Source organism: Grus americana, chromosome 9, assembly GCF_028858705.1.
Source record: "Grus americana isolate bGruAme1 chromosome 9, bGruAme1.mat, whole genome shotgun sequence".
Taxonomy (NCBI): domain Eukaryota; kingdom Metazoa; phylum Chordata; class Aves; order Gruiformes; family Gruidae; genus Grus; species Grus americana.
In genome coordinates, this window is record NC_072860.1 from 20136116 (window position 1) to 20162424 (window position 26309).

Consider the following 26309-nt stretch of genomic DNA (forward strand, 5'->3'; position numbering starts at 1 on the left):
GATGACACCTTCCCCGGGGAAAGGTCCCTGCCGGCTGCCTCCGCGCCACCCCCGGCCTGCGACCCCCGAGCTGTTCCCGCCGCCCTGCCGCGCCCCCTTCCACCGCTGGCAGCACCCCCGGCCGGGTCCGCAGGCTCTGCCACTCCGGCCGCCCCCGCCCCGCCGGGGTCCGTCCCTGTCCCCCGCCAGCCCCGCCCGCCTGCCCCGGGGCGGTGTCCGCAGCTCCCTCCCCGCCTCACGCCGTTTTACGACAGCCGGTGGTAGCTTTGCGGCCGGCCCGGTTGCCGTACGGCGAGCAGGTGCCCTCCGCGAGCTCGGCCCGGCGATCGCCAGTGCGCGGGGCCGGGGCGGCCATGGTGAGTGCGGTCGGGGGAACGGCACGGCGGGTCTCGTTGAAGTAGCCGGGGGGGCGCTTATGTCTGGGCCGGCAGCTCCCAAGCCCTTCCCCGGGCCGAGGAGCTCGGCTTGTCCTTGGCCTGGCCCGGCCCGGCCGTGGTGCCGAGGGGCCCGGTGCCCTAGGCCGCGCGGGGAGGCCGTTGCCCCGCACAGGCCGCGGCGGGGCCCTTGGCTCCTGCCTCGGCCCCGGTGCCTCCGGGATTAAAGCGGGGCCGCCGAGCGGGACGGTGCTGCCGCAGCTGGGGGGTTCTCGCCTGACCCCCGGCCCCGCCGCCAGCCGCCGCCGCGCTGCTTTCGCCGTGTCCCTGCCGTCACTTAGAGCAGCGCAGCTGCAGTAAATCGTCTGATGGCCGCGTTTCCCCGAGTCAAGTTTTAAACGTATATGCTAGTCCGACCCGCTGTAGAGATTGCTGGGTGGGCTTTTTTCTTTTCCTTTGGTAAACAAATACTTTATATCTTCCCTGTGTAGGCCAGTACAATGGTGGCAGTTGGCCTGACCATAGCGGCAGCTGGATTTGCAGGTTTGTAGATGGTGGGAGGACACTGAACACCCACTTGTAATTATTGCTTGCTTCAGTACTGATGAATTTTAGGGTAGTTGATACAGGACACTTTTGGGAGAGCCTATCTTGAGAAACATGGCAGTAATTAAAGAAAAGATTGAAGTTACTACTTTTTTATGTCCCCAAAAAGTTAATTCCACATTCTAATCCACAAGTTAACAGTTGCACTGAATTGCTAAATCTTTTTTATGAAACTTTATACTTAGTCTTGTTCAACACTGATTTCTTTAAGGTCGCTATGCAGTAAAAGCCATGAAGCAAATGGAGCCACAAGTAAAACAAGCACTTCAGAATCTACCAAAACCTGTAAGTTTTTTGTTTTATCAGTAGCATCTTTTTTATGTAAATGTTTACTTGGTGAAATAACTACAGACTGTTGTCTCTGTATAGCATTGCTGTATTTTCTTCTAATACTAAACAAAATTTTGTCAGTAATAACAATCTCAGCCATTCTGGTGGTGGTTGACTAATAAAGAACTTGTTTTGGCAAGTTTAAGTACTCATTTAAGTAATGGTACTCCAACTGGGTTTCTTACTACAAGTGCAAAAGAAGCTTTGCAGTGTTCTTACTGGCTAAAAGCTCAGCAGTTACTAAAGCAATAATGAATTGTTTTAACTGACAAAGTTAAACTTAAAAATTAGCGTTTCTTTTCAGCTAACACATTTTCTCTTTCAGGCCTTCAGTGGTTATTACAGAGGTGGATTTGAACCCAAAATGACTAAACGAGAAGCAGCTTTAATACTAGGAGTGAGGTAAAAGGAAATTTTTTAGAAATGAAACATAAAAAGGAGGCTATGGTGTGACCTAGGTGCTGGCCTGGGTTGAAAAGGACGTAATTCTCAGTGCTTAAAACTGTCCTGCACCCGGCTTCCCCTGGGACTGTTGCTGCCAAGTCAGGAAACGCGAAGCGGCCTGTCAGGATTTTCTGTACTTATTTGGGATTATTTGCTTAAAGCTAACTCTAGCTGGACTTCCATACATCTGCAAATCACATTCAAAAGCCATCTACAGGTCCCAGTAAGTACACCATTTTCAGGAAGCCTCGGGGTTTACTTGGTGTGGGGAACACAGTTGCGCTATTTGCTTCTGGTTCCTGTCCCTGCTGGGGACTTTCAGACAGATGTGGTGTGAAGGTGCTTCAAACCCACTTGCACATGGAGTAAATTCATCACTTATTCTAGAGTATCTTAGATACGAGTATGGTACGAATATCCCTACCAAAATTTAAAGGACTTAAGACCAAATACACAAATTCATCTAATAAGATACAGAGTAAGAATCATTTCTGTTTGAAGGCAACTACCAACTATGAAGTTTGTATACAAAGAGTTTGTTGGTTTTGTTTTGCTTTTTTTTAAATAAAGGGAAATTTTATTTTATTTTTTCCCTCCAGCCTTTAGGTAGTTGTCCCACTAAAAATGTTACAACATAGTTCTGTTTGCTTTCAACTGTGTGAGTGTTCCTCCACCATATTAAACTGCTATAGCATGTCTTCTTCGGCATACAGTGCTTTGGAAACACCTTAGAAACCCTCTCCAGGACTTAGATGCTACACATCAGTAATAGGAAAAGAAAAACATGTGGAAGATGAAGAGTTTATGGTTAAGACAGTGCTTGCTTGTTCTAAGACATCTTTTAAAGATCTGGGGGATTTTATGGGGTTCCCTTAAGTCAGTTTTTCTTTCTTTTTTAAAGCCCTACAGCCAACAGAAGTAAAATTAGAGAAGCTCACAGACGGATCATGCTTCTGAATCATCCAGATAAAGGTAAGTAAATGAAGTCACATTAATTAATACATGTTTTTAACACAGATTAGTAGAACTGAGTAGGGAAGAAGTGACTGACATATGACTACCTCAGCTGCTAAAAAAAAAAAAAAAAAACCAGAAAACTTGTGAGTGAAAACACATTTTAGGGTGCCTTCATCCTTACGGTTTTGGAGCATATTTTTGTGTTTGAATGCTCTAAAGCAAGCAGACAGATTCAGCAGGTCCGCTTGTTACTTGCTGTATGTTCTGTGCATATCAGATTAAAGCATGATTAGTTAAAGTGAGACTTAAAATCACCTTAATTTTAGATGAAAGACCAGAGTATATTTCTGCACTTTATGTTCCATGTGAGTTTGATTTCATTTGAAAGCATTGGGAATTCACTATGAATGTCAAGCATTGAGCATTCTGTGTCTGTTGAAGACACTAAGATATGAAATATTTCTGTTTGTGGTACTCTGGAGGCTCACAATCTAGTTATGCTTAAAGTTAATAACTTAAGGCATCTGTACCTCTTTTAAATTCTTTTTACTTCATTGAGTCAGAATCATATGCTAGTGCTTGGCATTTAACTTCTTAACCCTCACTTAAAAGGTAAAATAACGTCCTTTAAAGTGACTGCTGAACTTCATTACTTTTTACTTGTATACACCAAAATCCAAAATAATCCTTGAGATATGCCTTTCATAGATAATACCAAGCAGAAGTTAACTTCAAAATTACCAGTATTGAATATATGCAGAACCTGAAAGACTGCTAGGAGCATTTCACATGTTTTACATGACCTAAATAAGTTAAATTAAGCTTCAAGTGAATAGAGTAATTCTAGTACCAGTAAATGATATCCACGCTACAAATCTTTGCACCTCATGGTCCGTTACAGTTTGCATTGTGGATTCTGTTTCAGCATCTTCCTAAGTCATTTGTGTGTTGTCTTTAAAACCTGAACGAGCCCATTGGTACAGCAGCAATTCTGATGCTGGCCTTGAACTAGGGGGAAAGGTTATCTGCAGGCTTGTTAGCTTAACGCTTCTGTATTCACAAGCAGCTCTGTGCTAAGTCATTAGTGACCAGTTCATTTATGACTGATTAAAACTGGAGAAGAAAACCACTCCAGTAAACTAAAAGTAACCTGAGGAATGAGCTGTCTGCACATCTAGCTACTGCAGTGACTGTATGCGTAAACTTACATGGCTTCAGTCACAATAGTTTGTTCTTTAACCTGAACAACTTTCAGATGATACTCTCACTTTTTTTCCCATGCACTGTGGCATTAACAACACAGAAACTATTTTTGTCATCTGACATGACATGAGGTTATCTTTCTTCTAGGTGGTTCTCCATATGTAGCAGCCAAAATCAATGAAGCTAAAGATTTACTGGAAGACCAAGCTAAAAAATGAATGAGAGAGAAAACCAGAGGGTTTGTCCATGCAAATAATTATTTTTGATAAATGGTTTAAGAAAAGTTCTAATGTCAGTCTTTGACTTAATATAAATGAAGCTGGAACTATGAATCCAGGGAGGTACTTCCCTCCCCTCTCACTTCTTAGTCACTTTGGAGAAATCTGTGAGGGAATGAGGTTTAAAAGTTTTTTCCATAGCTGTTCTTCATTAAGCAGCAAAAATCTGCCACTCAGAAATATTTTCAGTGTAAGAGAGTAATAACTTGGTTTGGCCCATGCATGTTACCAGGTACAGGTAGATTTACATGCTGTTACCTAATTTTTGTTAAACTAGCTCTGTTAAAGGTCATGCTGCTGTTTTCATATGCCAAAGTTAGCATGAAGAGCCAGTTTGGGGAGGGGGGGGTGGAAAAAAAAAATCAAGAGGATTTATTTGATGGGAAGAACTGGGACAGATGTGTGGTTGTGTCTGACTTACTTAAGAAATAAAGTATAGGAAACAATGTACACAGTCGTCTTTGCCTTGTGAAAAACAAGGTTGGTTGAGCTTCTTAAGTGTTACTGATGGGTCTGGAGCATCCCAGATTTCTAGTAACTTTCAGTTTTTAATGGATTTTACAGCATTTAATAAATTCCAAACTTGTAAGTACTGTAGTTTTATATGTTATCTTACACTACCAAGTTAGAATTTCCATAATGTTTGCATTTATAGTAATTAGGCAACAGGAATGCCTTATATAGCTCATTGAATATACCTGAGCTGGCTTTATCATACCCCTGCAGATGTCTATCTGAATTAGGGCCCAAGAGTTGTGTCCTACTCCAAGACACTCACCAGGCTTTCCACGAGTACACTGAAACTGCTGTACAGCATGTGTAAGAGTTAACACCCAATTGTTCATAAATACAGTGGATTTCAGAGCTTTTACTTTTCCAGAACCAATAAGCCTCTCTTTCACAGTAGCGTAAGTAGTTTTACATCATCTGTGTGAATGCTGGCTGCTGTGCCACTGTGTTTTGGTAGACCAGTTACAGGCCACTTGTATTACCTGAACAACAGTAAAGAAGAGTTCCATGCCTTCAGGAGAAAGGATCAAATCAGCAACATGAGTATGAAATAGAAAACATTTAGAACCTATACAGAGAGAGGGGTAACTTTGCTTTACTACAGAATTTAAATGGGGTGAAAAAAAACCAAAACACCTGGGACATTGCTATGCTGCAATTCCATGATCTGCCTTTTTCAAGCCCTATGCAGAATGTCATTGTACTTAAGTTTTCCCCTGCTTAATAATGCTTTATCAAACATCATTTTTTTCCATTTTCTCCACTCTTGTGGCTGCCTTATCAGTCAAGATGCTTGTGCACACTTCAGTTATAACAATTTAACTGTTTGTTCTCCAGGAGGGAACGCTTGTGGGTGAGTGTAGATACTTAAGTCACAGTAAAAACTGCACATCACCTTGAATGACATACGTACCCAAACAGAGTTGGAACAGCTCTTCTGTAGCTGTATCTGTGGTAGAGCAGCTTCGAATCACAGGTGGTTCAGAATACTTGGTTTTGTCCTTATTTCTGATGAATCAAGTAAGACAGAATTTTTTTCTTTCAAGTAGCACAGCTTGAGCACTACAGGTTTGCTCTTTGTACAACAATTCCTTGCTACCCAGGTGTTTTCCCATACCTTTCTACTTCATTTCTCTTGCCTGAAAAGATGGGTTAGTGTCGTGCTTCTAACTCCTCAGTCAAAACCTACATCTGCATTAATTCCTATATATGTTAGTCAGGTTCGGTGATTCTCCAAGATAAGTCTGTTTTTAGACTGATGTTTTTACATCATCACCTTAAAAAATGGAAGATTAGCATGTTAGGGGACTCTTGTGAAAGAGTTAAAGGTTCAAGCTGCCTCACAAGTAAGTTCCAATTGTTAGTGGTAACAGCTTGAAAACCAATAGTAATTTAAATTTCTGATAGAAACAGTCAACAGATGGAAGATCAAAGTTTATTTTCTTTTACTACCAGCATACAAAAAAAACATATTGCACATCAAACAACCAAAACAAAAATAAAAATACTCTACTAAGGACTAACATATGTAGTTTATACAGAATAAACTTTCTGGAAATTGATCTTTTCAGTAGTTCAGGTTATGTCTTAATGGACATGACTAATTCAGCTTAGTGTTAACTAAAGCTATGTTTGATTTTTAAATACTGTACAGTTTAATAAATAAACCAAACAAAGCCTCAATGTAGAACAGTCACTGCCAATGTCGCCCAGTATCCCTGCAGATTATGAGAATTTAACAAATGTATTCCAGTGGTCTGCAGATTTTTCCTCTACATACAGCATTTAAAAAACATGTATTAAAACAGACCAGTTTCCAGACTAAACTAATGGAGAAATTACATTTCAGTGCAAAATATTTTAGACTGCATTTCTTTCTAGTATTCCTCAGGTGAAGAAGTGGTTGCATATTATTAAAAATGTAACAAAAGCAGCTAATGCTTTCATAAAGAGTATTATGTTAGGGATCCCCCTCACATCTTTGCCATATTTTGAAAACAAAATAACATTTCCTATAGCCAGCAATTTTGTTTATTTAAATGTTACATATACTATCTCAAGGCACATCTGATGATATATTTATAACACGGTAGGTGTCAAAGTATGTTTAACATATGATTTCTTCAGGATCCCTCCCCTTTCTGTATTCCAAAATGGAGGAACTGAAAGTGCGGTGTCAAGACTGGCGATCCATATTCTATCTTTGGCAAGCTTATACAAGCACTATTTTAAATGTAATGTAAAAGAACTGTAAACTAGGAACTTCAGTTTATGAAACACCATTCAGCACTGCTTCTTCCTGATTATTTCCATCTTCTTGAACAGTAACTTTCTTTTCATCAGGACTGTGCTGTAGTTTAGAAGGCTCATCCCCAGAAGTTGTAGCAGGACCATTCACTGCCTTTTCAGAAGGGCTGTTCTCATCAATCGCGTCTTTTGCCTTGTAAAAACAAAACCAGGACAATATTAGAAATTCTGTAAAAATATACACTGTCATCTGACTTTCTCTCTGGCTCACACAGGAAACACCTCGTCTGTCTGTGCCAGTATCCTATCATTTATAGCATCTTATTACTTGGCATTTATAGGACAGTTCTGTATCAAACACCTGGGAGGAAAAAATGCCAAGGTGACCCTGAGACCGTGTCCTGCAGCATACCCAGGATGTTTTATTTCACGGTTTCCGTTTGTCTAAGCCAATGAAGAAGTTAACTGACAAGCTGAGTTTTACACTCCTCTCAAAGTGTACAGTAATATTGGATTTTGTTAATCATATAGCAACATATCTGTCTTATTTTGCTAAACCTGGGCATAATTCGAGGCAGGAAGTTCAGTGTTACTATAAAAGAATTCTGCTTTATCCAGTTCTGAGTAGTAGTATTTACAATATGTAATGTCACTGATCCTTTACGAACAGACCTCAAGTCTACAATCTTTGTAACATTAATTCTTTCTAAAATAGTTTGTACAAGTCACTAAACATGTTACCTGGTGTCCTCTATTTAGAAAGTGTTTTCAGGATTAGCTCTCAAGACTCATCCATGGATAATTTTCACATTTTATTAAGTAATGCTACATTAGTAAGTGTAATATTTTAAAATGCGTAAAGACTTAATTTGAGCATTACACTCCTCACTAAAGTCTGCAATGACAATCTACAAGTCAGCATCACTTCCCTTTAGGCCATTTTTGCTTTTAATCATTTATTCTTGAACTCAAATGCATTTGTAGTCAAATGAGGCAATCTAAAATTCCTTTACTGTTTTGCTGCAAGGGAAGGGGGAAAAAAAGGCAATGGGCATTAAAAAAAAAAAATCTTCTTACCGTTTCTTTCTTGGTTTTGGCTAGCGTCTCCTTGGGAGGGTTTCTCTGTCTACTTTGAGATTCAGCTCGTGATATATAATCAGCTACTGTTACTGTTCAAGGAAAAAGATTACAGTGATGCTCACATCAGAATTCTAATTTAGCATTAAGTTTCATAGGTCTTTTCTGTACAAGTTAGGCTATAACTGGGAGACATCTCACAAAAGGTCTTCACACTTACAGGTATCAACTACAAATTAAGGATGAATTTGTTTCTGTTAAATACAATTTTCACTGACATCAGTAGTAACATGACGATCTGAAGGTGAAATCTTAACATCAATAAAATAGTAATTTGGGTCCAATTGTAAATTTTATTGGAAAATAAGGGCTTTCTGTACTGGGTTTGAAGAGATCCAACTGCAAGCTCTTTAAACTACAGACTGTGTTTGTCATTGGGGTTTTACTATCTTGAGTAGCACAGAATTTCACACTACTGAAATGAAGGTAAATTAAAATATGAAAAGAAACGGGGGAGGTTCCAAGTATGGTATCACTTACGATAAAGCAGCATTCAAATCTTTGTTACTTCATGAGGCAACTGGCAAGAGAACTCACCCTCCTCCTGGTATTGAAAATGCAATCCACACAGTTAACTTGGGCTTGTGGGAGGTGGATTAATTGTGGTGTGTGTACAGACACTGGAAGCAGCTCTGTATGAGTGAGCCCGTACTCAAAAGCAGGACAGCCATGTTTGTGCTGTTACAGCTACACTTACTGGATGCCGGCCAGGGGTTTTCTGACCTCTTTTCTTCTTACCACCTCAGCACATGTTCTTGTGGCCTGGTTTTGTCTTATCCTGCCCTCTCGTAACCACACCAACTGAGAGTCAATTCTATCTTTAGAATAGATAGTACTACAAATTTAAATACACACTTGTATCTTTGATGAGCTGAAGCACATTAGGGTTGGCAAGCATTATCTATTGAACAGTACAGTCAATTATATTTAGTAGATCATGCATTCAGGTGAACTATTCTTCTGGATTTAGGAATGATTGTGAATAAAGCCTACATCAATATGGGAAGTACTGCACATGAATTTCTGTGATGGTAATTGGGACTTCTTACACCTGAGTCCTTGCATAATTGTCAAGACCAAGTGAGTTTCTGCACCAGGAGAATTATTTCTTTAAAATGAGGTTCTGTACTCAGCTCCTCTAATGTAAAGGTGAAGCATGTTTTATGCACGCAGTGTAAGACACCGATCCTTAATATTCATATATGTAGTAGGAACCCAAAATGTATAGCAATGTAAATCAAATAATACAACTACATGACTAAAGTACGGTGTTAGCATTAGGGAGAGATTCCTTCTGTCTTAATTTCACTCACTATACCCTAAGTATTTGAGGAGAATAAATTTATTAGAGCATTTTTCACAAAAGGCAGTGTAACTAATTACCAATGCTCTGTTGTATTTAAAAATATTTATTATGCAAACTGAAAGTGGTACCTTGAACAAAGACATCAACAGGAAAAAACCTGAGAAATCTTGTTTGGGAAATTTTGTTTTGTTCTTACAGTACTTTGATTTCAGAGAAAAATACCATAGTGTTTATAAAGATAACCAATATCTCTATGTTGCCAGCTGAAATTAGTTTCTTAGAAGCAAAAGCTAAAATCCATTTTTACTTTTTCCTCCCCTTGATAAACTCTTATCACTGTTACAAAACAAGAATGTTGAGAAGTAATGGGTTACTTTGGGGTTGGGGTTTTTTAGGGGGGCAGGGTGTTTGGGGTTTTTTTTCTGCCCCCAAGTTTTAATTAGTGGAATGCAACAACTTTTTCCTTCTTAATCAAATGCTGCATGAGCACCACAGATAGAAGGAAGACAAATATGGGTGAAATTTTGAGCCTGTCAATCTAGAAGACCTTCTGTTACTACCTTACGCCATGTATGTACAAGCATTTTCTAAATAGGGCAGTATATTGAAAATGAGCTAGTTCACCTTTAACATTTCAAGTGTTAGTACACACAAAAGAAATGCAACAAGCCACAACAACAAAAAAAATTGGAAACATGCAATTTCATTGAAATTCCTCCTCCTTCCCACCCTCAATTTGTAGATGACTTGCAAATATTCACAAAAGCCGAGGACCGATAGCAGCAGTTTGATACAGGCACGGGACTGGCAGATGCCACGTGAGTCCCCTCACAGCAAGCTGCCAGGGCACCCACACCCTGCCATTCCAACTCGTGGCTTCTCAGCCAGTGCCACATTCAGTGCAAGTGCACAGATGCAAGTGGGTGCAGATGATGAACCTTCACGTTTGTCTCGATCCTGGACCACTGGAATCAACAGCAGTTTGGCTATTGACTTCAATGAGAGCCGGATCAGAAGCGTAACTCATATGTCCAAGCAAAAAGTTAGACATTATAAATTAGTTTCATTAGACAGATTAAGAACTTTTATAAGTTCTCCTAGTAGAAGAAATGTCTTTTGTCTTTATCTAGTAGTCTTATTAGTTATCGAGTAACCTTTGGTATTATGCAGCTATATGTAAAACAGCAGACACAACATTCTCTCATGCTTTTGACCTGAGATTACCCACAGCTCCACTCGAATTACCTGGCTGTCTATCTTCTGCCTGACCCCTGAAGCGACGCCTGCGGCTACGATTGCGTCGCTGGGGTTTTTTGTCACTATCATCTGCAATTGCAAAGTTTACCATGAACTATTTCTGATGATTAAATAAATTCTTCAGCAGTTTCAGCATGGGGCATTTAAAATTGCTTCTGTTAAAGAGACAGGCTAAATAAGACAGACTGAAAGATAAACATAATTTTATACTGAAAGCATAGACAATAATGCAAAAGCTAGATTTTACTTTTTTGCTCTTAATGTTGGCTCATTAAAACATTTAGGCATATGCTTAATGACCTCAGATTTCATTTATTAAATACGTAACCATATATCAAACTTTAGCCACATAACCCATGAAAGAAGAGGCTTTTTTCTACATTATTAAGCAACAGATTGTATTCTTGTCCCAGTGAGTATCAAGAGAATTTACTGAGGGAAAGTACTTAAGCAGAAGCTGGATAGAGACAAATTAACAGCCACTTAAGTAGCTTTCCTACACTGAGACTGAGGTTACAAGGACAAAACAGAATGCTGATCCAACAGCACTGTTTCTATGAAAACAGCAGTACTAACGGGAAACAACAAATTAGTCTTTGGTGTCTCCATCAGACGGTTTTTACAAAAGAGGCATAGGAAAATACTAGTGGAGCTCAGTCAACAGGACATTTCATGGCAGAGCCATGGAGGAAGTCTTTCTTTAATCAGACAGCAACCTTTAACAGAACAACGATTCATCACTAACAAAAATGAACAAGCGTTTCACTACACTTACATGGACAACACATTTTTTCTTAGCTTGTTCTGGGACTAGCATCCAACTGTTTACATACCTAAACCATTCTCATTAACAGAAGCTGTATCAGACTCTGTCATTCCATCCATAAGAACAGCATCTTCGTCAGTCCTTCGCCGACGTGACCTCCTGCGGCGGTTACTACTGTGGTGAGATTCACTAGCATCGGTATCCACAGTCTGGTCTGACTCTGTGTTATCAAGCAAGCTGTAAGGGTTGCTGTCCGGATCTTTAAGCACTAAACAAACAAAAAGTTTCCATCTCAGACACTGAATTTACACATAATTTCCAGGCTGACTTACATCTGTGTTTGAAAATATAAAGCAACCTTATGAAAAGGTGTAATAGACAGAAGAATAGTATTTATGATGTCATACTGGTTCCTCTCTGACTCCAATCCAACAGAAGTATTCTGAGGCAGTACAACATGCACTTGTATTATTTCATCACAAAGATTTCCAAAGGGAATTTAGAACTTCTACTCAAAACTGCTAAATGTGTAAGATATACTTTTCACTTCACAGCAGCATGGTACTTTTGACACTAATGAAGTGTTATGAATTAGCAGTCAAATTCTGATAAAGCGTAAGATAATTTCCGTTCTATGATTTCTTCTCTCATTCTGCATCTCAACGCAAGCTTAACTGTGAAGGCAGCCATAGGGGACACACCAAAGGATTATAAACTTTGGTAATACCATTAGTACATGTGTGTAGTAGAAGAAGGAAATGAAGGTCATCGTGAGCAGAAGATAAACAAATACAAATCTAACAACATGGTGCATGACAAGAATCTATCAAGCAACTTTACTGAAACCCCAATGTATGAGATGGAAATGCAAAAATTGAGTATTTTAAAATAGTAAGAGGTTATACAGAAAATTGCCAGGAACAAAAACTAAATTCAAAATACACCTGAAACACAGTACCAGAGCTAATGGATGACTTGCCACCACGAGGTCCACCACGCCCACGCCCTCCAGACACACTACGGCCTCGTCCGCCAGGACGTCGTCTATTGTCACGTTGATGTCTGCTTTCTCTGTCATCTTCTCCTGCCAAGGACCAGTCACTAAGTTCATCTTTTCTCTCAGATTCTGTTTCAGAGGGATTAGAGAGCTCAGAGTTTGTACCTTGTACAAGAAGGAAAAGAAAATTGGAAATGAATGTGAAATTTGGGATTGTATTCTGGTTTCAGATTCTCACAGAAGTTTTCCAACCAGCATGGTTATATATACATATATGTGTGATATACACAAATATAGAAATTAAATTTATTAACATATACAAGTATATTTTATATATATTCATATTAAAAAACCCCACATATTAAAAATATGGATAGAGCGTAAGTTTCTAAGATTCTCAACCTAAGTTAGTTTGTAATAACCTGAGAAATAGGGGCTCACAGATTACCAAAACTGTAATTTATGTACCCAGATGAATCAAGGATTAAACAGCATTTCCTCTCTTTGTGTATCCACTGCAGGCATTTGGTGCAGTTTCTAGGCAACTTCTCTGAAATTCCCAAGGACAACTTTATAGCTGATGGCTGTTGCTAAGCAACCTCTTCTGGCTGTTGTAATGCTGCTCGAACAATTTAACTGTTTATATTAAATACCATCCATAACATCCCACCATTTGAGCTAACCAAACCCACACAGCCTTTTACTACTTAAAAATTCAACACCTACTCTTTATTTTAAACATCCAGGAACTCTTCCTACTAGCCATTCTGGAATAAAGAAATCTAGACTCATATGGTTCCAACATGCAATTCTTGCCATTTGGGGAAAAAAGTAGTAAGTTTTCCAAATGAAAGTGTGTGGTTATATAAACAAACTGAACAACTTTCATTACAGTTTAGTCAAACAATTCAGTGGGAAATAGTAAAAAATAACAGTCAAACATTAGCATTATCATCGGAATAAACCTGACCAACATGGCATGATCCTGGAAGCTACAGTCAGTGACTACAAAACCCAAAAGAACTTGTCTGATTTTGTAACAGAAGTGAGTTAGTGTAGATGATGAAGAACAATTTACCGTATTGAATAAACAGATTTTTTTTTTCCTGTTTACAGGAGCACCTATGCTTCTTTGCTAAATACGTCTATATTCAAATGCACACTGTCTCCATTTGGGGAGCTGCTGCTGAATGAAAAGGGGATGTGCACACCTCTAGGGAAGTGAACAGCAGTTCCTTCTTATTTTAAAAAACACAACAGAACATCTCACTACATCTTAAACAAATCCAGTTAGCTCCTGATGAAATAAAAAAACCCCAAAAAACCCCCAACCAAACCCAGGATTTTGTGCCGTCTCCATTTTAAATTATTTTGCTTTACTTTTTGAAAATACATTCATAAGATGATCGCAAGTGTTATTTCTGCTCCTCAATCGAAATAGATTCTAATTTCAGATATATTTTTTTTTTTTTTACTTGTGTCTCCTGAAGAGTATCTGCAGCTCTCCTTCCCAGCTTTGTATAACCACTACTGTTAAGGACAAGATCTTACCAGAGTTCAGTTTGCTCATTTTTTCAATTTAAAACTTAACTTCAACAAGAATGTAAATCTAATTAGGTGTTTTGAGCTACGTAAAAAATAAAATGGCAATTCTCAATTTTCAACCCTATGTTCATTCAACTACACTGACCACAAATCTAGAGACAGTTGTGGATTCAGCAGTACGCTAAAGACTCGCTTGACAGATGCTCAAGAAAACTCACCGTAACCAGACGTGTAATTGGGGCCCCTACGGCCTCTCCCTCTTCCGCTGTAGGATCTGGAACCTTGCACTGAGGAGAGGGTGCTCTCGTCAGTTGTATAACCCTTTTCTTTTTCAGGAACTCTAGCGGAAGAAGGTCTGAAACCCATACCGATCTGACGCAATTGTTCATCAATCTGGAGCCTTTCCAGTCTTAGTTGTTCTACCTCCTACACAAAAGGAAACAACAAAAAAAATTGCTGATAAAGAAATGTTCTCTCCGCTCACAAAATACCATCCAGTCAGCTTAAAAACAAGCATTCCTGTAGGAGAGTTAACACCACCTTGAAGGTGACTGCAAATAATGGAATTCAACTACGAGTTCTGCAATCTCTGAGTTTCGGAAGAAATCTAAAACCTTTCCCTTAAAAATAGTCTTTCAGCGTGGTGATTTAAGACTATTATTACCTTTCTTAACTACATTTCACCACACGTTTTCTACTCAAATTTTAAAAAAAGCAAACTCACAAAATAACATGATTCAAATTAGTTCATTATTTCTGTTAAGTCAACACACCTCCACACAAAGCCAACTAATCTAAACGGATAACTGTTCTAATACTACATAGTATTTGTGTGATACTATTAGAAACTCCATCCTACCCCAACAGAGCATTAACCTCAGAACAACAGAACACAAACACAGCCAAAAAAGACATACTACTTCTCAAATATCACTTAAAACTGTTCTTTACAGTCCAATCCTTTCAACACCAACAGTACCAAGTAACCAGGACAATGTATTTAAGGCCTTCGTAACACCTATAGGCAAAGGGTGCGTTCAAGGCACCAAATCTTAGATCCCGATATACAGATGAACAGTTTATCAACTGCAAATCCCACCCAAGTTGTTGCTCAAGAATTCTGTTACTTCAACCAAAATTTCCTCTACGGAGTCTTTCTTCTGAACTACACTTACCTTTAGATATGCGATGTGGTATTCTAAAAGAACTTGGACATTTCCAATGCTTTCTTTAGTACCAACAAATACAAATGGTACCATCCCCTATAGAAACAAAATGTCAAATCTTATTTTCAGGAAGAACATTATCATCAAAACAATGCTTTCTGTTTAAACTAAAAAAAAAAAAATCTGCCTAAGTTACAGAAGTAAACGAAACAAGCAAAGACAGTAACTGGATCTTGGGCTGCACAGATGCCCTAGAAATAGCTCAGGTGAGGTGGGGGTAGGGGCTTTATGTTAAGGACTTACAACTGTCCGGCATTCCCAACAACCCACTCTGGCAGTTGAAGTAACTTGACATACAGTGTTTATATTCTGCCCATGCAACACAACTGCTGTGTGTGTTTATCGCAGTATGTGTGCAGAAGCATCCACACATTACCATGAAGTGTCCAGCAGTTAATTAAACCAACTTTACAAGATGGAGATTTAGAAGATTTTACCTTATGTTCTCATATATTTAAAATATATGATTAGTATTAACACTATCCATCCCAAATCAGTTATGCAGCTAAAGTACATATAGGAGAAACATTTAAAAAAAACCCAAATTTGCTTCAGCAGAAAAAAACCTTTCTTGAATTGTTTCATATAAAATTTACTTCAAGATGCCAGTCTGAAAAAAAAAAACCAACTCTTAAAAATTGCTCTCTATAACCACAGAAGAGTTATAAAACTGGCTTCATGGAATAATCCACAAGCATCTATCCTAAAAAACTACCCAAATCACAGATACTGTGTTTTTGTAACATGGACACCACCACCATTACAGGTTGGCCACAGAAAAAAGGGTGCAGAGGCTATGAAGGACGTATTTATAAACTGCATAATGATGCAGAGATGAAACAGTGATCCCATTCAGACGCCATAAGGTAGCACTTTAACTCATTTGACTCATGCCCCTGAAATTCTCACTTTCTGCGTAATTTTCCTTTGTTAAAAGATTCAACATGACTGGTTTTGAAAATAAAAGCCTCATCATAGGAAGAAAGAATAAAGTACTTACATCTTCACGGGGCAGTTTATTTTCATTATCTCCTTCAATTCTCACCCTGACGACTCCAGACTTGTCTACAATCTCCTGAATCACTTTTCCATTTTTTCCAATAACTTTTCCTTCAGAGGGCAAGAATGGTTAATTTTGCACCCGTGTGCAAAATATTTTAATGGGTTTCTTGATAATTTACGTATAACAATTGTAACAACCATCTGTGTCTCCTTTACCATTCACTTTGTTTCAAACTTTTCTCCTACTGCAGAGGTGCAAAAAAATCCCGAAGAAAACCCCACACTGTGCCAGAAGAGGTGAAAACTTCCAAAATTAAACACTCTCTCTATATACATAGAATGACAACTATTGATGAAGATCACCACTACACACAAGTTTCAGATGGACCCAGACTAAGAGTAAAATGGCACAGAAAGATTTCCAAATGCCTATTTTAAATTTATATATCAAAATTATTTGAATCCCCTGAGTCCACATGCACCCTGATTCAGTTTTTCCTGCATTTCGACAGGCATATTCAATGCATGTTTGTTGGAAGTCTCTTAAAGTAATTAAAACACTACACACTTGTTTTCTGAAAATTAATTTCGCCTTTACAAACATGAATACTACCCATACTTCCCATATTATCTTTAAAATACTTATTCTGAGATCATGTGTGAGATCTAAATCAAAAGGTTCTTCAGAACTTGTATGTTTAAATCTCAAAAGGGACTCCTTTGCTCCCTTACTAAAAGATTTTAGCTCTTCCTTAAACTAAAATCATGCAGAAACATTTCTTCATCCCAGCTTCAGATATCTGGCAGTTAAAAACATTTATCTTAAATTATGAGTAAAGAAAGATAGAGCCTCTGAAAAAAAGGTGTAGCAGCCGAAGCATAACAGAATACTGCATAAAGAACATTCTTTAGAGCAGATATCAACATGATACATAAGTGCAAAAAGCATTAAAAATTGTTTCCTTCCTCAACAGTTCAAATAGCTCAGCAGGGGTTTTTTGTTATCTTTTTGTTAAAAACCCATGCTACAGCTAATCATTTTATATGCCTCCAATTTTGTTTTGCACAGTGATCCTATTACCACTACTAAAATAAACCACACTCACTATAAACATTTTTCTCTGGATAATAGTGAGCCACTATTTGGGAAAGTCCTCAGTCCTATTGAGCTTCAGCAGCTGAAACTGGCCATTCAGTAGATGGCACTGTTCTCTCTTGGTACAAAAAGAAATGAATTGAGCACAGAGTGGTATCTCCCATCTGAGCCATTAGTGATCACTACACTTCTTGTAACTTGGGTGTCTGCATAAAGCATAGCTAAATGTCTGCTTACAGATATGACCACAGGTGATTTGGACAAAATGTCTGCCTTCATCATACACTGGTATTGTACTTGTTTAAAAGTTGCATTTTCAGTTAAATGCGTTGCTCTGACTCATGCCATGATTCCTATGTGGGTATATTCACATTAGTTAGAATGCCATCCAAAATCTCCAAAACCTCAATTCATAAACCAGTCGATTTAGTGAAGTTCCTTGGTTCAACTAGGTTTGCTCAATGAAATTACTGAAGAGAAGTTTTCAGGTACAAACTAACAATTAATTTGCTGAATACTGAAACAAGCTTTAACATTTGGTAATTGACAGAATCATCAAGTTGCATCAATTTTCATAATTTCATAATCATAATTTGCAGAGGTCCTATAAAAAAACCCTAACAAAATGCTACACCTTAACTTGCTCAAGTTATAAAACCTTAAAAGTCTAATTTTTAGGAGTTTGCACATGAATTACTTAGATTGCGTAGTCTAGAATATGCAAGCTCTCAGCCCAAAACCATAGGAGGTTAAAGCACAGCTTTTAATTTCTGCCTTAGATAATCCAAACTGCTGTTGAACCAGGTACAACACCTGCACTTACTGCTCTGTTCACCCTTGCACAGCCCCTGTGAACTGGTAACACAGGGCAGGAAGCTGCCTGACACAGACAGCACAAGCAGCAGGCTAAGAGGAGCAGAAGAAAGGAAATGGAAGTAGTACCCTGTGAAGACCAGACTAGGGAAAGACATGTTTTTCTCTTGCGGGGCAACAGAGATTAGCCCCACCTTTAGCTAGCTTATGATACAGAAGCTACCATAAAACACATTTACAGATTTCTGGGAAGCTACACCTTCGTAGAACTGGAACATGGAAAAATGCCTGTGTCTAGACTGAGGATGAGCCTGACAAACACTTACTTACACAGCAGCTCAACACCACCCAACCACCACCTCTAACAAATCTGAACCCAGGAGGGAGCAGTAACATGAGAACAGTCTTGCATCATTCTTGCAACTCAACTGTAGTACTTCCACATTAAATTCTGGTATTTAGTTTCAGCACTTCTAAGTAGTTAATTTAGTTTCTTTACTAGAATCTGAACTTCAAATATTACCATTAAATTAGATAGTGCAAGTCTGTAATCAAACCATTTTATGTGTTAAAATGCTGACAAAATATTATTCAACAATAATATATGTAATTTCTTTAATTCCCTGATACATCCAGTTTTAAAAGATTAATCACTTTCTACTTAAGTGGAGAAATCAAGTATCGTACTGGCATCTAAATCTTCTTTGCAGAGTCATGCTAATTAGGCTCCCTTTCCCCAAGTTTTCAAGTTTTAGCAGTATTACATACCAACAAGATTTCTGGGAACTTGAATAAAATCCTCCACAAATTCCAAGTAACTTCTAGCCTTTTTTACTGCATCAGCAGTCTGGAAATGAATTAAATAAAACAGAAAACTTTATTTGTAAACGTAATATTAAAAATAAAACCTTGTAGCAACAGCTGCAAGCCTTCAAAACATGAAAATTAGTTTCAAAAAGAATAGAGACAAGATTTAGTTTTCAACTAAACGTTAAAGAAATAATTGAGTAAAACACCCAGAAACAAAGTTCAGCAGCAAAGCCATCAGTAATGAATAAACCAACTTTTTCCATGCTATTTTAAGACGTTTTAAAATATGATCTGCAACTTATCACGAGTAAACCCCAGACATAAAATATCTTACAGATAGATCTTGAAACAATTTCTGTAGACATTAATTGGGAAAACCCAGCTAGTTATATTCTTTTTCTCCAAAATCAAGACACAGTTTTCAAATCTAGAATCCATTTATTAAAAAAATAAGCAATTATCACAAAGATTCTATACTGAAAAGAAATAAGTCTGTAAGAGTTCCTACCAACATTCATAGAAACTACAGCTTACAAAAATAGTATGTTAAAAGAAACTTTGGATCATATATCTCATTTCACTTGACGTTGCAGTGAATGAGTAACTGTATGGCTATGATTAGATGGGCAAGCCATAAAACTATAAAACTATAGTTCAACCTCTGCATTGAAGACCAATCCGGTCACAGAACTTTACAGGCTCACTCTTTACAGCCTCTTCCCTAAGAAAGATATACTGATTCTTCAGAACAGCCTACATGAAACACCCATGAGAAGTTCTCTGTCAAGTTTCTGTTCTCTTACTCAGTATTTAAGAGAACAGAAAGAAAACAAAATCAGTCACCGAACCTTTGTTGTAACAGATAAATCCATTGTGCATGCAAGTCTTAATACCAAGTACTGTTTGCAAATACACATTAATCCTCAGTGAGCAAACGCTGCCAAAATGACTAAAGTAGCTCCTCCGCTAGGTGTGCGCACGCTCACAAGGCTCACCCACCACACAACCCACTTGTATGTGCAGGAAAGGGACTTGCTGCAGAAAGGCAGGGAGGCCACATTCAGAGCACAGTGCTCTACGGCAGAATTTGGCAGCGGTCAGGCAAATAGGGATTCAAAGGAGCACCAACGCTGCAGGAAGAGTACAGACACAGCACACCAAGCCTGTTTAGAACTGCCTACAGGTAGGAAGTTTTCTGTTTTCTCTAGAAAAATTCTTCTGTTTCTCTCCTGTAACTGCAGGCAAGTTACATTAGTGCAGTCTGAACTCTACAGTGATCACTAAAATGTTGTACTGCACTTAGGAACCTGTCCTAATCATATCACCTCTACACTACCCATAACATTACAACCAAGGAACTGATCTTCCAGAATGCTGGTTTCTGGCATAGCTCCTCTACAGTGTTTTCCAAGATAGGAGTTCACTCCACTAACCAATGACATGGTCCTATAAATGCTCTCTTGGAGCTTTATTAATAAATGACAAATTAATTGACAGTTAATTGAGGCTATACAGATGCTGAAACAAGAAACAATGCTTTAAATTAGCAACAGCAGAAGTTTAGAATTAAGGAAAGACTATCAGCATCTAGTCACTAGTGACAGCTTTTGAGCACAGTTTCAATTTTACACTAATGTCTCAGCCCTTTCATCTGTCACTTTTTAGGCAACACATGAAATAAAGAGTACCACCAGCTCCTGCATCTTTCCATCAAATTACGGAAGTCCTAGAAGAACAAAAAAATTATAAAACTCTACTTCTGGCAGAGGTCAAAATCACTGCAAGAGAAACACAGGCAAACTGGATTTCAAGATAATGAAACAAGCAGTAACGTATGGAAACCAAATGAACAGGATGTCAATGTAGGGAGCAGAGGCTATGCTGCAAACTCAAAGCAACTGCTAAAATGATACAAACTTCAACACACATTAGCAACTTTTCACCTTCAATGAATGCTACAAATAGGACACCATTAACCAAAGAGTCCACAGTGTCCTGCTTCAGAGGTATGTTTATCAATTCTTTCCCAAATAAAGATGAAGGAACAGTGACTGCTCTCACAGAAGCAGAGTCAAGATGAGAAAATAAACAACTGCCACTAACCGCAGTTCTCCAGTGTGCCTGCATGCATATCTACACTTTGCTGCAAGTGCTCAGAATTTTTACCCAAGTAAAACCTGTATGACTCATTTGCACCCCAACATGAGATAGCATATAAAGCTGATTTGGACAATGTATTCTCAGTTTCTCGCAGTCAGTAATTCAGAAAAGGGCAAGAAAAGTAATTTTTCTCTCTCTCTAAAAATCAGTGTGCACATGGATTAAAGACCTCAAAGAATTCTAGTTACTAGTCACTACCTTTCTAACTTTGAATTAGAGTCTATACATCCATTCATGCTCTGGTTACCTCACATAGTAGCCCAATCAAAACACATTCATGTTACTTGAAGAGTCTTTAATAGAAAGATTAAACGCAGGGTATTTTTCTAAACTCAGCATTATACCTACTATTTTTGCAGCAGGAGAGTTCTAAGTGAGTGTGAAACATGAACTGTATGGCTGCAATTTTTAGGGAAAATGTTTTGTAACAGTCACTAACGTAGACCTAATGGCCACACGCTGGTGGAGTGTACTCCTATTACAAATGGGGAATGTGTCTCAGGAGTCTCACATCAGTTTCTAAGACAAGGTTTTGAAAGTCTCTCCAAAGTCCCGGTAGCTCTTTTAGACCTTCCTGAATGGAAGAAACAAACCTACCTCTGGGAATCATTTGAAAAACCTTATCACCATGCAGATAAAGACAAAGCCCTCCCAAGTCACGGCAGGGAACAATGCTTTTTCCATTGTGATATGAGTCTTTTTTTTCAAGAAAATAAAATGTGTATTAGTCTCCTAGTTCAAGTGGAACTGAGTTAAGGAAAGCTCCAAAGGGAAAACGAGTTTTCTTGTTTACTTCAATAGGAATACAAGAAGAAACAGTCTCCTGAAAAAGCCAGGATAGATAGGATATTGCTATCCCTCTATCTTAAGAAACAGTTACCATACAGCTAAGTATCTTAAAAAAAAAAAAAAAGGTCTAAGAGGGAAGAAGCTCAAGCATGAAGAATTGCACAAGAATTGAATGCAATTCGATTTTGCCAGTAATGAAAGTCTAAGAGAAGCTTTTGTTTCTGATAAGGCTCTCCCCTCTCTGGGGAAGCACAAGATTTCAAAAGTAGAGACTCGCTGTCCAAGCTCTGAAGTTCTCAGTACTGTGGTCTCCCTAAAAGGCATCACAAGCAGCAGTTCAGGCAGAAGGGGAAGGGCCTTGGAACCAGAGTGGTCTTGACCAGACAGGGAAAAAAGCATGAACAGCATCTCATACAGTTTAGCTTCCTTCTAATCATATAGCTTTCCACTATTCTTTAAAATTTATCTCCCTGTTCCTTCCCTCAAAGATTCTGGCCCTGAGCAACACAACTTTTATTTATATGCCAAACATTAGCTATGGAGACCCTCAGATCCTGACTACAATGTCAAGGACACTGGATCACTACTCCCACACATCTCACAGCCTAAAATTGTCTGCCCATGCATTCAGCCATTAGGGCCTGGCTGCTTGCCAGCTTCAGCTGAAGAGAGTCAAAAAGAGTAGACAAGTATACCTAGATGCTGAAACCCTTGTCACGTGGAATATTTAGGTTGCCTGACTTTTTTAGAAGCAGCTATCGCTTCTAGGAAAGACAAGGCTGGATGTGTCTAAAGGCATTTTTATTCAGGGGGCATCTGGTATTTTTAATAATTGCTGTGCCACTACTGTAAGCGGCTGGTGACAGTCATAACCTTTCCACAAGTTTCAGCATCACATCATTCATGTTAAAGAGATGGAAATTGGAATACATTAGACATCCTATTGCCTTTGAACTTATCCAATTCTTCTTCATGAACCATGAGATGTGAGTTACTGGTAGTACTAGGGCAAAGAAGGATCTGTTGCCACCCTGATACCCTGGAAATGTTTAAGGTTTCCAAAAAAAGGACACAGAACTTCAGAGATACTGAAGAGTACAGAAGTTTGTCCTCCTCTCAGCAGTATCAACTTCCTCTGAGCCTTGGATCACAACCACGTTCTACTCTTGACATGCATGGAGCATAGTTCAAGACCACAGATTCATGGAACACTAGACAACCAAGATTTCCAAAAGCGATCACACCAGAGACTCAGGTGTTAGTGGCACCTGTAGAGTTGGTAACATGGGATAAAAACCCCCAAGAAATGTTCTCACAGTGCCCTGGTGACAGCGACATCTTTGTCACTACTCTTCTGCCTCCTGAACAGACCATTGTTTTGGTCCAAAGACCAGCTACATTTCAAGGTGCTTGTGTGATTTAAAGCACATCAGGGTCACACAAACAGAATTAACTTAAGGCAAATCAGCATGATTTTGCCAAAGCCAGCATTAAATTGCCAAAATAAAAGGGTTAGAAGCAGCAGATATATGCATTAACACATCTGCCTACGTCAGAGGAGCAGACAACACACAGCAAAACACACGTGAACTAGAAAGGGGGGAGAACCAACAAGAACAGCATATACAGTCCAAAGGAAAACGAATGATAATCTGTGATCAAGTAAAATAGCAGCAAGTGATACTTTGCTCAGGTTGACTGAGATGTACAGTGCAGTTACAGAATTTGTGCATCAGCACGTGGAGCTGTTAGGACAGAACACATCTTATGGAAGCCACCACTGCAATGAAGTCTCAGATTTCAAATACATGCAGTACAAGCTGCCATAGTATGAACATGAGTACAGACACTCAAACAGCTTGTTTCCAGTTCTTAGCTCTGGGTACAGCTCTCACCACTCTAAAAGCAAATGCTCAAGTTTGTGAAACGCTCATCAGATTCACACAAAGTTTGCCCCTTACCTCTCCATAGATTCTGAAAGTACCAGTATCCTCCTCAAGTTCAATGGCAGTAACTCCTGGAACCTTCCTGGCTTGTTGTATGTTACTGCCATGTGTTCCTATAGCAAGTCCCATTAAATCTTCTCTGACTACAAACTCCTCATGAAATGCTGCAGCAAGCTGTTTTGTGCACTGAAGGGAAAACAAAGTAAGACTCATCCACATGCACTCAATGTAACATACAGGTATGCACTCAGTTTCAAGCAACAAGAAGAATTACAAGCTATGGCTTACCTCTAAGTGTTTTGTAGCTTCTTCATTTCTCGACATAAGCATAAGCTTGGTACGAATGCTGCGCAAATGCATGTCACTCAGTATATTCACTCTCTTCACTGTTGCTTCGCTGGCAGACTACAAAAGAGAAGGAACATGAAGTTTCATTTTTTAAGCAAATCAACATTTAAAAGATAAATCAGGAACCTATTTAAAGTAAATCCAGTACTTACACGGACATTATTTTTCCTCAAAACAAGGTATGAGAAATTCAGCACCACCTCTGCAAACCAACAATTTTCTGTTCTCACTCTCAGAGTATTTTACACTAAAGATTTTGTTGCTGGATACACACTAACTCCTTCCCCTTGACATTCCCCACACAAACAAATATCATTGTACCATATACATGCTTGTCACTCTGCCTGAAAGGCAGGGCTAAGAAAATAAGCCAGGAAAACAATCCTGGACAGTAAGGTTCAAGAGGATAATATCAAGTCAACAGAACTGTGGGGGGAAACTAATACTGGGAAAAGTCTATGTAATAAGAGAAAACTGTCACAGAAGAATCTAAGTGAACAATTCCTTAATGGCTACACTGAACTGGTGCAGTTCTTCATGTAGAAACCCAGCTGTACGTCAAAGCGCACAGTGTAAATCAGTATAGGGGGAAATCCATCTGCACAAATCAGTGAAATGACACTCAGTTGTGGGTGACAACAATCATAGAACCAATGACAGTGAAAGCTGCTCCTAAATTTAGGCTGTATGCAATGCAGTACTTGTACCCCTCCAAAAGGCCTATGCCCAAAGATAAATTTAAAACATCTACTTACATTAAATCTCACAATTTACACAGATTGACAAGTTAAACCATTCTGTATACAAATATACAGCTGGCTATATACTTCCCATAAGTAATATACTGAAAATTCATGCAACATTTACACAGAAATAATTACTTACCAGTATTATTAGTTGAGCAGTTTCAGCATGGTAAAAAATTCGACATGCTCCCACAGCTTTCTTAAAATCTTTATGTGCGTTTTCATTAGCACACCTAAGGAGACAAAATGATTGTTATTTCAACAAGCTGCATCAAAACAGAACACGTAATATCACGATCAGAGCCAAGAGTAGTTTATGGCAAAGACTGCTCAGAAACCAGAAAGTTTCCATTCTCCTGAACACGGTTCCAGAGCTTATTTCTCTGTGTACTGTATGCCATCACGGTTATTTGGCAAGTCTCAGTACCGGAGGCCCACTGGGAGTGCATCACCTGTAGAAGCCTAACACAAGACCTGAAGTTCCCATCTCAGAACTTATTTTTTGTCCCCAGCCCTAAAGCTCAGCAGGGATCCCAGTCAGTACTTTCTAAACCAGCCACTGCAGCCATAGCCACCCCTAAGGTTCTTCATGGACCTGTAAAGTGGCCTCTAAAATACAAACCAAGTGGGTTTCCCTCCATCCCATCAAATATAGTAAATGCCTTAAAGTGTGCAGAGCTACTCACGCATCTCTCAGATCTTCAGGAACATCCACTGTGCACTTGAAAAAGGTGTTCTTTTTGACAGTTTTGTTTTGATTCACAGGTCGAAGTCGTTCATAAGTGACAATTTCATTGTAAGTGGCATCACAAGCAGCATATTCAATGACATAAAACTATGGAAGAATTTTTTTTAAAATGGTAACTTCAGTAAGGAACAACAAAGACATAGTAACATTACCAGCATCGCCAAGAAAGTACAAAATATGAATATACAAACTAAAATACAAATCAGAATTGATATAATGTTACAATTCTACACAAATGAGCCTAGACATATTTCAGTATCCATCTGATACCTCAGTGAAGTCAGGGCACCATATCAGCATAATTTCAGTCCCTCACAAAAGCATGTTTGATTTTTCTCATGCTCATCCCTCTTCAAATACCTATTTTAGTCCAGTTCAAGTTCCAAATTGTCAAAGTTTACTGGAGCTCTAATTCTAAAAAATATCTAATAGGGAAGCAAACACAACTCATTCTTCACAGAAATATCTGCTCTGCGACAGTTTAATAATAAAAAAGACAAATCAACCTGTGCATCATGTGAGACCAAAAGGAAAATAAAAATTCAATCTTTTTGATATGCACTATCCCAAATTTAGGAAGGGAAGAGAACTAAGAAGATTTAAAAGCCACCAATAATCTACTCCTGCACTTCCACCCAACACATGCAAGCATGAAGAAGCTTGCGTGC

The 26309-nt window shown here is 38.8% G+C and overlaps 2 protein-coding genes across 8 annotated transcripts in view; one reads left to right on the plus strand and one right to left on the minus strand.

The window, feature by feature from the left end:
- The first annotated feature begins 245 nt into the window (after positions 1-245).
- DNAJC19 (DnaJ heat shock protein family (Hsp40) member C19) lies at positions 246-7186 on the plus strand. Of its 3 annotated transcripts, none has more exons than XM_054835839.1 (6): positions 246-356; positions 1192-1265; positions 1636-1712; positions 2656-2726; positions 4062-4152; positions 7046-7186. In XM_054835839.1, exons 2-5 carry the CDS (start codon positions 1212-1214, stop codon positions 4130-4132), a joined length of 273 nt encoding a protein of 90 aa, XP_054691814.1. In that variant the 5' UTR covers positions 246-356; positions 1192-1211; the 3' UTR covers positions 4133-4152; positions 7046-7186. The 3 variants fall into 3 exon arrangements, with proteins under 3 accessions (XP_054691814.1, XP_054691815.1, XP_054691816.1); XM_054835840.1 differs by adding an exon at positions 866-917 and having other exon boundaries at positions 260-356; positions 4062-7186; XM_054835841.1 differs by lacking the exon at positions 246-356 and adding an exon at positions 931-1086 and having other exon boundaries at positions 1189-1265; positions 4062-7186.
- Positions 6124-26309, minus strand: part of FXR1 (FMR1 autosomal homolog 1) — a 36556-nt gene continuing 16370 nt past the window's right edge. For 2 of the 5 annotated variants that reach the window (XM_054835832.1, XM_054835836.1), the window contains exons 5-17: positions 25580-25728; positions 25033-25126; positions 24088-24204; positions 23815-23985; positions 18863-18941; positions 16184-16293; positions 15133-15219; positions 14176-14383; positions 12374-12577; positions 11483-11683; positions 10638-10718; positions 8027-8118; positions 6124-7142 (exon numbers count right to left, since the gene is read on the minus strand). In XM_054835832.1, coding sequence (XP_054691807.1) covers positions 6972-7142; positions 8027-8118; positions 10638-10718; positions 11483-11683; positions 12374-12577; positions 14176-14383; positions 15133-15219; positions 16184-16293; positions 18863-18941; positions 23815-23985; positions 24088-24204; positions 25033-25126; positions 25580-25728 — 1764 coding nt within the window. In that variant the 3' untranslated portion in view covers positions 6124-6971. The remainder of the gene's footprint in view (positions 7143-8026; positions 8119-10637; positions 10719-11482; positions 11684-12373; positions 12578-14175; positions 14384-15132; positions 15220-16183; positions 16294-18862; positions 18942-23814; positions 23986-24087; positions 24205-25032; positions 25127-25579; positions 25729-26309) is intronic. The other 3 variants (XM_054835833.1, XM_054835835.1, XM_054835834.1) reach the window with 3 other exon arrangements.